The sequence below is a fragment of the Microcaecilia unicolor genome, chromosome 1 (assembly GCF_901765095.1).
Source record: "Microcaecilia unicolor chromosome 1, aMicUni1.1, whole genome shotgun sequence".
Lineage (NCBI taxonomy): Eukaryota > Metazoa > Chordata > Amphibia > Gymnophiona > Siphonopidae > Microcaecilia > Microcaecilia unicolor.
In genome coordinates this window covers 399252043-399263245 of record NC_044031.1, presented here as the reverse complement: position 1 = coordinate 399263245, position 11203 = coordinate 399252043, and the positions used below count along the sequence as shown (strand labels likewise).

The 11203-nt window shown below is 40.6% G+C and overlaps 1 protein-coding gene across 1 annotated transcript in view; it reads right to left on the bottom strand.

Moving 5' to 3' along the window:
* Positions 1–866: 866 nt before the first annotated feature.
* Positions 867–11203, bottom strand: part of SIRT5 (sirtuin 5) — a 127288-nt gene continuing 116951 nt past the window's right edge. The window contains exon 9 of the mRNA XM_030211150.1: positions 867–2170. Coding sequence (XP_030067010.1) covers positions 2095–2170 — 76 coding nt within the window. The 3' untranslated portion in view covers positions 867–2094. The remainder of the gene's footprint in view (positions 2171–11203) is intronic.

Here is an 11203-nt window from a genome sequence, read left to right as displayed (position 1 = left end):
TATGTACCAAATTTCATCAAAATCTGAGATGGTGAGGTGGGGACGACCTTTAAAATTGGTCCACTTGACACGGAATGACTCTATTGCCTCTTTTTTCCTCTGACTATAGTCCTGTTGCACCAGGAACACTTCTTAAAACTACTGAGAACTTTTTCTGGGGCATGTCCAGAAAAATAGCTACAGCAAAATCAAATGAGACTATGATGAAAAAAAAATACTCAACTGGGTACCTAGGCCTACTGAGGCCAACTGAGGTCTGATGAAAAAAGAAAGGAAACACACCTGAAATGGCTATCAGGGAAAAGAGAAAATGTCTCAATAGTTCAAATTGACAAGAGCTGACAACTGGCTATATCCTGTGCTATGGTGGTTGGTGAGCACACATGCACAGTGAACTCTCAAATGTTTTAATGAAGCTAGAGAGCTATTCCCATGAAGGGCTCTGTCAGATGATGTCACCCAGATGACAAAAGATATCGCTCATCCTCAGAGATTAACCACATCGCCTCTCACCAAAACCCAAAATGTCCACAGGCTGTAAAGGAAACCTTCAGGCTTGTCTATGACAGCCCTGTCAGAATCAAATGCAGAGCAGGGTGAGGGGTTTTAATGGCAAAACCCTGCTAAAAATGTACTTCTTTTTTTGATTAACAGAAGGGGAATGGAAATCTCACATTTCTATTACCTTGGTCTGTCTGATGCCCCAAAATTCATAGTCAGAGTTTTGATGGATATATGACAAAACAAATTTACAGCTAGAAAATTGCAGCTCTGACAGGGTCAAAAACTAAAATGATGCCTAAAAGGTTAATCATGTGTAAAATGTGTTATTTTCATGAGAAGAGAGAAAACAGCTAACAAACACAAACTCAAATTTACTTTATTATAATGAAGCAAATATATTTTATGATCAGCAATCAATGCATGTCTTTGCGACAACAAACGCAAATGCACTCATGAGTGGCCTCCTAAGCTGTAGCCTCAGGAGATGTCACAGATGAGAATAGTCAGAGAGTCACCATCTAAAGTGATGCTTCCAGAACAGGTCTGAGGCCACCAAATGCTCTTTCCTGAAGCTGTCCATGGTGTGTTCACTTTTGGTATAAACTAAGAATTTCTACTGATGGCCGTACAGCACCTTTCATAAACACTGTCCTAAGAGGTCTTACCAATCTGGACCTAGGAGTGAATCCTTAGTATACCTAACTGAATTCTCTATTAAGGGAATGGTGATAAAATATTTAAATTACTTGCTTTCATAGATAAAGCAATATTTGTGAGTAGAAAAACTAGACATTTGTTTTTAAAGCCTAATGCTTATTAAATTAACTGGATCAACAGCAAGCCACTTTAATATGGAAAAGGCATCAACTTGTTGAGATTGAAGCATTTTTCTTAATTATACAGCAATTTACTTACAACAACCCTTTTGGTACCCAGTATCAAGATTTACAAGAGCAATACAGTGCACCAATTTTCAGCAGCATTAACAGCAGCAGAGGAAGCACACCTGCACCTTTTAACATTACTGTTATTAGCTATTTAACATCTGAATACGTGCAGCACAATTATAGGGGTTTACTTTTAGTTTTTACATAAAAATTGTTATATTAGAAGATGTATTTGAACCTATCCAGTCAGTTAAAATGTCATCAGCTTTATTTCACGTGCAGGCCACCTCTTGCCAAAAACAGTCATATTATAAAAACATTGTGTAGAAAGGCAGCATAGGCCTCAAGGAGTAAGAAGGGTCACTGCAATCAGGCCGCCTCTGGGGATTTCTGAAATTACAGATACTGGATTGTGTAGTATTTTATTGCTGTCAGCAATATACAATGTATGGAATCACCACTGATATTCTGGAAGCCATAGCCTCAGGTCCTGAAATAAAAACGTGTAGCTTGTTTTAATATTTGGCTAAATAATTTTCAACTCCATCCTTCTGTACCCCACCTGAATTTGCTCTTGAGCTTCTTTGAAGTCGTGTATAGTAAAATGGACGTTTATTCACATAGCCAGGTTTTTTTCCTTTTCAGTCTTTAGTTAATGGTTAAAGGGTTAATTTTTTCTGGACTCCATTCTCTTCGTTGAGTTTCAAGAGATTATTTCCGTTTTGTGTCGGGCGAGTGCTGGAGGTAAAGTTGAGCCACAGGGGCCCTGGAAATGAAAACTGAGAAAACACAATCCACAATTATAAGATCACAAATGAAGTGACAAAGTGAAGAGCAGCAATAAGCCAGCACAGTATATGGACTAGTGCTACAGACTGAATCCAACACCATGTCACTACTGCCATTTAAAAACAGCTGCTTTTCCCTCTGAAATACCAGAACAGTCTTGTGTCTGCCTACTAGGCCACCACCCCCTAAACAGTATGCTTCCACAGAATACTGCAACATTTCCTTATTTTTCATCCCAAAGTTCCCTCTGGTTTGTGATATTGCCATTTCTACCTAAAATCCCTTAACCTTCTTCAATAGCAAAGGAGATGAGGGGAAAAGGCAGAACAAGAACATACAGAAGAAAATGGGCAATTCAAATGTAAATCTTTTAAAATGTGTTTTTCCATAAACCACTTTGAAAATACAAACATATAGTGCCTTGTAGGAATTTTCACACTCTTTCATTTTTGCATGGTTTGTCAAACAATACAATTCAAATTGTATTAATGTAGGAGTTTCCCTGATGTAGATAAAGTGCTCTACACTTTCAAAATGAAACAATTATAGACATTCAAAAAATAATTAACAAAAGTCTTGATTGCATACACTATTTACAACCCTTGACTCAATACTCAGTAGAAGCTCCTTTTACAGCAATATGCCAAAAGTAATTTAAGGTAAGCACCTAATTTCATGCAGCAAGATGGTACAGTTTTTGTCCATTCTTTGGCAAAACAGCTGAAGTTATTTCAAATTGGCTGGTTCTCATCTGTGGACTGCACTTTTCAAATTCTGCCACAGATTTTCAATTGGTTTCAGGTCTGGTCATTGACTGGGTCACTTGAGGACATTCACTTTCTTCTTGCTAAGCCATTCTACCTAAAACTTTGCACCATCTTTCCCCCAAGCTTCACAAGCCTCACTAGTAAGCATTCCCCATCATAATGCTACCACTGTGCTTTATTGTAGAGATGGTGTTAGGGCGATTGCATGGATTTGTTTTTCACCCCCCACTTCTTTGCATTAAGACCAAAAAGTTATATTTTGGTCTCATCAGACCACAAATCTTCTCCCATGTGTGCAGTGTCCCTCTTTGCACAAGTTTTTTTCTCAGGGTAATGTCTCAAAATGGGTTAGTTTTGCACATATGACAGAAATGAATTTCAATCTTAAGTCGGGTTATGTGGAATATTATCTCAGTCTCTCTAATTTATTTATAATGCATCATGCTAAAGAGGTCTTCCTTCTGGAGTTCATAGAATATAATACTTAATAGACAACCTATCAAGATAAATCAAACTTGTGGGCACCTAGCATGATGGGAAATATTTACGCATCTTTGTCACATTTACTTGGACTCTGACTGCATTCTCTCTCCACATGATTCATAAAATCACCCAGCCCTGACACTTTATATCAATGTAATTCTCATATTTTTCTCCTTTTCCACTATGTCTAGTTTCTTTGCTTCTATGTGGCATGTCATATGACTTTTCTTCAGCAGTAGCTTCCTTCTTGCCACCCACCCATACAGACATAAGTACATAAGTATTGCCATATTGGGACAGACCAAAGGTCCATCAAGCATCCTGTTTCCAACAGGGGCCAATCCAGGCCACAAATACCTGGCAAGATCCCCCAAAATGTACAAAACATTTTATGCTGCTTATCCCAGAAACAGTGGAAGACCACAGCTGTGGAATCTTGAAACTGCTAAACAGTCAACATTTCCTCCCCCCCCCCCCCCACCCCACCCCACCCCACTCCAATCTCAGCCAGAGACCTATGTAGTTCTTGTAAAGTAATCTAACACCTCACAGTGACCTTCCTCAGCAGTTTCCTTTAGACATGGCTACCGTCTTTGGAGGGACAGCCTGGTTATGGTGGTGTCTTGGAGGTGCTAAACCGTTTCCACTTTACAATGATGGGGCTGACACTGCCTCAACAAATATCCAAATGTACTGACATTTTCTTATATCCTTTTCTCAAGTTGTACTGTTGAATAACTATCCCACAGTTCTTTCAGTATTGCTATTTTCAGCCTGTTTAGATCTTTGCTTCCAATTCACTTCAGACAGTAGAAAAACCTTAAGTCTTCATCTAGATATATTCCGATCAGCTCAACTACTGTGATTAGACACAGGTGCACTCTATGTAACTTATTTTTTTTTTCCAAATATTCTTTATTGAGGGGGTCTTTTACTAAGACACACTGGTGTTTTTAGTGTGCGTCTTTAGTGTGTAGCGCACGCCTATTTTTAGCATGCGCTAAAAACGCCAGCACCTAAGTAAAAGACCCCCTGAATTTTCTTTTATATAGTATGACAAAAAAGTAAAGAAAAAAGTAATTTACAAACAGTTAACAATAGATAGCATTGTTATAGCAATTTTTGGAAACTAAGCTAATTTGGGTTTGATAATGACAGAAAGTGTGAAAAATTAATTATTTAGTTTCTTAATTACTTTGGACTTCTGACTTGCATAGGAGATCCTATGCTGCCACAACACCTAGCTCACTCTCAGTCCATGATTTTTGGACTGTAAGCAGTTCGTTGGTATGTATTGGTCTTCTTTCCATTTATAAAATTTAATCCGTTTTCTTATTCCTTTTTTTTTTCCCCTGAAAAATAGGAAGGAGGGTAAGTGTGGCTGCTTATCCACAGACAGAAGAGGAATACAACTCTGTTTTCTTCACAGACAAGCAGGGGGATTTCAGAGCTAAGGGTTTTTTTTGCTTTGGCATATTGTGATCTGCAGCTCAAGTGTGAGATGGGTAAAGGCTATTGTCTGCTGATGCTTGCAGAAGCTAACCAAGGTTATATAATACGGCTTGACCAAACACCACATGAATGGAAAACTGGTTCAGGCAGTAGTGTTTAGGACCATGTAGTCACTTTACAGATGTTCTTGAGAGAAGCTGCACTGAGGTTTGTGGAAGCTGCTTTGGATCAGAGCTGATGAGCTCCAATTCTGCTTGATGGGAAAATATTTGACGGAATATAGCAGAAAATATGCAATCAGAGACCCAATTAGTTCAATTTCATCTGCAGCTCTGTGTGACCCTGGGCAAGTCACTTAGCCCTCTACTGCCCCAAGTACAATATATAACTTAATCATGAGCCCATTAGGGACAGTGTAAACAACATAACTGCCTCAGGGATCACTTGAGGTACATCAAGTGCTATAAAATAAACAAATGTTTAGGAATTCAGTTACCCTCAGATCCTAAGAATCTGTATCGATACAATACTTCTCATCTTCAATTCACTAAACAACTTACAATTTGGCAAACTTTACCCTTATCTTTAAGTGGGCAGATTAGTCTTTTTCATATGTTGCTATTCTCTAAATAGTCATATGTTCTTCAACACATTTCCAAATGGCTATTACGTAAAGATTTCTGGGTTTTGAATAGGGAAATTACCAAATTTTGCTGGGGAGGGAGGAAACCTAAACTGCAGTTAGATATATTAACTAGGAACTGGTGTAGGAAGGGTTTGGATATTCCAGATATAAAATTATATAACTTGGCTTGTCTCTTCAGACACATTAAAGATTGGGTTTTTACTCTGGATGATTATACTCCCATGCAATTTGAGTGGGAATTTTACATGCCTCTGGCAGTTTATCACAACCTTTAAAGAGTTGTGTCCTTCGAGACCTTTAAGGGAAGCATGGTAGCAACCTCCTTCTGCTACGGATCTCCTACCTATACTTGGGAATATAGATTTCCCTCCAGGAATAATTAGTGATGCTTTTAGGTGTTGGTCTTGGGAAGGGGGTTGTATCTTTAATACATCTTGACCACAGTGGGGGCACAAACTATTTAACTCAATGTTACAGAATTCTAAAGTCTTAAGGAAGTTTTTGCATACCTGCAGATTATGCACTATGTGCATACTCTGCAGAGAATTGCAGTTGCTACGAATCTGAAAACCAAACTTAGTGACTTTTCTGAGCTAGACCTTCCCCGGCAGATCTCAGTCTCCTTGCTGCATAAAGCAATATGCCGCATTTTGCCTCCTAAACCTTTTGAGGGTCTCGTTTATAAAATGGAATGCAGAATTGGCAAGTGGTTTGACTACATTAGTATCTTCAAAAGGCAATACATTCTATTTCCAGGGTGCTCTGAGAGAACGTCATTACTGTGTTCTGCTTCAAGCTTATTTTAATTCTGGATGTATAGCTGCCCCCCTACCTGTTGTTTTTTTTTTTTTTTTTTATTATTTATGATTTTACAATATTACATCCATTTCAAAAATGTATTAGATACAGAGAATATATGAAACACACTATAACATAATGAATATATTTATTCTATTTCGACCACAATCAACACCACATTGTGAGGCAAGAAACTAGGAAAATCAAAAAGAAAAGGAAAAAAAAAAACAGTTATTGAGTTTAATTTACTCTAATAAGAGGAAAGAACCCCCAGTTACTCGCTAGCCGATATAACAGCATTTTTAAAGTGGGATCTCAGGTCTGAACATCAGTCTTACTATGTTCTTTTGATTCAATATATATTTGCATTTTCCTGGGGTCAAGGAACATATAATTAACACCATCAATAGAGACTAAGCATCTGCATGGATATTTAAGAACAAAAGTCCCAGATATTGCGAGGATTCGTGGTTTAAGCACCAAGAATTCTCGTCTCCGCTTTTGTGTCTCTTTATTAAGGTCAGGAAAAATCTGAATCTTGGCTCCAAAAAAAAGTGCATTCATATGTTGAAAAAACAATTTGAAGACATTATTTCTGTCAAACTCAAGAGCAAATGACACCAAGAGAGTTGTACGTTCGGTAACCACCTCTAATGAACTCTCGAGGAACTTGGTCAAATTCATATCCGGATGAGATTGAGAAACCAGGGGTTGAGACCGAATTCCAGATATGTAACGAGCCCCAGTGATAGGAGGAAAACCCTCCACTGGGATTCCTAGGATTTCTCCAAAATATTTTTTAAGCATGTCTTTAGCAGGAATTAAAGGAGACTTAGGAAAGTTAAGGAATCTCAAATTATTTCTCCTCCCCCGATTATCCAGATACTCTAGCTTTTTAGCTAGAGTATCTCTATCTTTTACCAAAGTTCCTGTCAGGTCTTGAATTTTCTTTAACTCTCCTCCCAAGGCGTCAGTTTTTACTTGATTTTCTTGTATCTTCCCACACAGCTGCTCTTGGGTTTGTTTTAAACTAACAATTTCTTCTTTTATGGACGTTGTTACCTTAGTTAGGCTGGTGTTCATCCCCTGTATGGCATCCCACAACCGCTCCAGCGTTATCACAGCCGGTTTTGTTCTCTCACCGCTTACCCCCGGAGGTGCCACCAGGACAGGAGTGAGTGCAGGGCTCCTTGCACCCAAATCTGTAACCACTGTGTTCTCTGGGGTTGACGCTTCCACGGGGCCTCCTCCGGTTGCTAACGCACTAAACTCTTCGGTTTGCGTTTGCTGCCCCTCCGATAGAGAGCAAACACTTCCGGGTCGCGGTGGAGCTGTGAAGGGAGGCGGACTAAGTGACGCCGCCTCCATGCTGTGGTCCGATAGACCAGCTACGGACCCCATCATCGCGGGTGCTGGTGTTCTATTCATCTGGACTCCGTACTTCTCCAACGTTTGTTGCCGGAGCGCCGGGCTTCCAGGGCAGGAGGAGGACTGAATCCCTGTTTTCCCCTTCCTTTTCCCCATGAATCTTCAAGGGGAAAAGTGCCGCTTACTCAGGTAACGCTGTCGGGTTTCGGGAGTTCAGAATCTGCTTCCTCTCAAATCGCCATCTTGCCTCCTGAATCGCCCTATTTTTTCCTACCTGTTGTAAATGTTGAATCACAATGGGTACTTTATCCCATGCATTGTAGTCTTGCTTACACAGTCAAACATTTTGGAATAATATTGTAGGTTGTCTAGATCTGGTTGTCCATTAGATGCAACTCCTTCTTATTTGCTGAGGGGCCCTTCTGTTGAATTATTAAAATGGTTTGTTTTGTTTGCCAACTCTGCACTGAAACTAGGATGGTTTCCCCCAAATATAGGGAATATTATTTTGACACCTATATTAAAATACCTTGGACGGATGGGGAACGGCTGTTTCAATGGAGCTTCCCTATACTGATCCTCAGTTCTTGGAATATATTAGGAGGAAATGGGTGAAATATAAAGCTTTTAATGATATTCATAAAGAGACTCCCGTATTGTTTTGGGATATGGCCAAGGCAGTTGTAAGGGGAGATATTATAGCGTATTGTGTGGCTAAGCGGAAGGCTCGAGATAGGGCCATCCTTCAGCTTGAGAACAAGTTAGTGAGTCTTCGTAGACTGACGGGAACTCGAAGTACAGGCCATAATGAGCAGTTTTTGACTACCCAGGCAGCCCTTAACGAACTCTTGCATCAGAGGACTAAAATGTCTGCAGTGTATTATCAATACCAATTGCATAAGCATGGAGATAAGGGTGGGGGAGGTTGCTGGCGTGAATGGTACGATCTTCAAGGACTTTGTCTCATATCTTGGCATTGAGGGGTGCGGCTGGTCATGTAGTCCATGATACTCCGGGTATTGTTGCTGTCTTTAAGGATTTTTATCAAAAGTTGTATGGCGGGGATTTTGATGAGGGCCTGGATCCGGAGACATATGTATCTAGTGTGGACCTGCTATCTCTTATGCAGATGCAGTCGGAATTACTTAATACTCCTATTGGGGAGGATGAGGTGACAGGGGCTATACAACGTAGCTCCCGGTTTAAGGCACCAGGACCAGATGGATAAAGGGCTGAATTTTATAAGCTTCTGGTAACAGAGCTGACAGAAATGTTTAATTAATTTATAGTGTCAAAACTGATTGCTGAATCATTGACCCTGGCCCATATCATGGTCCTTCCTACGCCGGGTAAGGATGCTACTATGCCTGGCTTGTATAGGCCCATTTCCCTGCTCTGTTTTGAGAGTAAACTGTTAGCCTGGATCTTAGCTAATAGTCTGGCCAGAGTATTACCTAACCTCATTGCACTCCCACAGGTGGGATTTGTGAGAGATCGACATGCTGTTAAGAATATTAGACAGATCTTGGCCTCTTTGGTGGAGGATTGGGCTAGATGACAGCCTGCACTCCTTATCAGCTTCGATGCAGAAAAAGCTTTTGATAGAGTGGCCTGGTCCTTTATGTTTAAAGTTTTGGAGCATTATGGCATTTGCAGGGGTTTTTGTTTGATGCGGTGAAGGCACTGTATTCTGATCCAAGGGAAGCGCTATTGATTAATGGCTCTGTTTCGGAGCCGTTTTCTATTGGTAGGGGGACGAGACAGGGTTGCCCATTATCGCCACAACTCTTTGTTTTGACTCTTGATCCGCTTATACGAGAAACTTTGACTAATACAGAGATAGTGGGGGTGCGGGTGGGTAGAGAAGAGTTTAAAATATCAGCTTACGTGGATGACCTTTTGGTGCATCTGGCCTCACCTCAAGCATCCTTGCCAAGGTTGCTGGAAAGCTTTTGAGAATATGGAGAATTTTCTGGGTTCCGGATGAATATGGACAAGTCTGAGGCAGTGCCCACTCTTGCCTTGGTGCGAGAGCAGTGGGAGGGTCCTTTCCCTTTATCTTGGGCTAAAGATTACTTTACTTATTTAGGTATCAAGCTGCCGTGTGATCCTAAAGAGCTATACTTTTTGAATGTCTGAAGATTGTTAAATTTGTCCGAGCAGCAGCTACGGATATGGCAGTCCTTGCCTTTGTCTCTCTATGGCAGAATAAGCTTATTTTGTATGTCTCTTTTTCGGAAATGGTTGTATGTTGTTCAACAACTTCCTCTGTGGATTTTGAAAAGAAGATATTAAAATGTTAAAACGCATGGTGAGTAGATTTCTTCGGAATGGGCGGAAGCCCAAACTACGTATGGATTATTTATGCGGATCAATGATGGGAGGTATGGGAATCCCTAATATTCATCAATATAATGTGGCATGTCAGCTTCGACCTCTTGGGGTAGGCATGGGTACTTGTGTGTGGCGGACATGCTAAGTGATGCAGGCACCCTTAAGACTTATGGTAATGCTGTGAATACTTTGTCCCCACACCCAGGTAATTTAAATTCTTATATTCAGCTTGCCCATTATGTGACTCATCTTTTACAGGAGGGATGTGAAATAGGACTAATTACTAGGCTGCAGTCTTTTTTTTTTTTTAACATCTTCTCAGGTGATACGTATTTCTGTGTCCTATTTTCATAAGGCATTTACCATGATGCTGCCTAGGAGGTCCTATGAATCAGTGGTGGCGAGAACTGGGACAACCTGTGGGGAGGCATTTTTTGCCATGCTGCGACATACCACGAATTGTATATAATGCTAGATACCAGGAGTGCATGTTTCGTCTTCTTACCCGTGCTTATTTTTCTCCGAGACAGGCATTTCATGCTTGATGTATATCATCTTTGCAATGTGAAGCCTGTGGGACGACGGAGAATACCCTCTCTCACGCGTTGTGGTTTTGCCCGATTATACAGGCTTATTATTTTTGTCAATACACTGTTTCCTTTGCCCCCCAATTTTGCACCCTCTAGTTTTTTGATTGGGCTTGACATTATCGGGGCCTTTTGACCAAAGGCCAGAGATATTTCCTTTATAAGGCATGTGTGGTGGGAGTGAAGTGCATTTTGCAAACTTGGTGTGTAAGACATGCTCCCTTCTCAGTGGCATTGGCGTAATGTGGTCCCTGTGGATGGCTCTTTGATCCCTGATATGTTATGTTGGAAGGGAAGGGGTGGGGGAGTGTATGGAAGTGTTTATGGTTTCATTGGTGAATCTGTTGGAAGTCTATTGAGTGGGGGGGGGGGGGGGAGGCAGGAGAGGGAGGGAATGGGTTTAAACTGGTTGATGACAGGTGTTGCAAATTTCTTTTTGCTAGGTTTGTTGTAATGACACCATGGTTGGTGTTGTTGTCATCAATAAAAATCTACTGAATTAAAACTGGAGGGAGGGGTGGGGTACAGGACTGGGTAGGGGGGAAAGAGTTTTAAAGAAAGGGAAAAAAAAAGGAAACATTTTTTGAG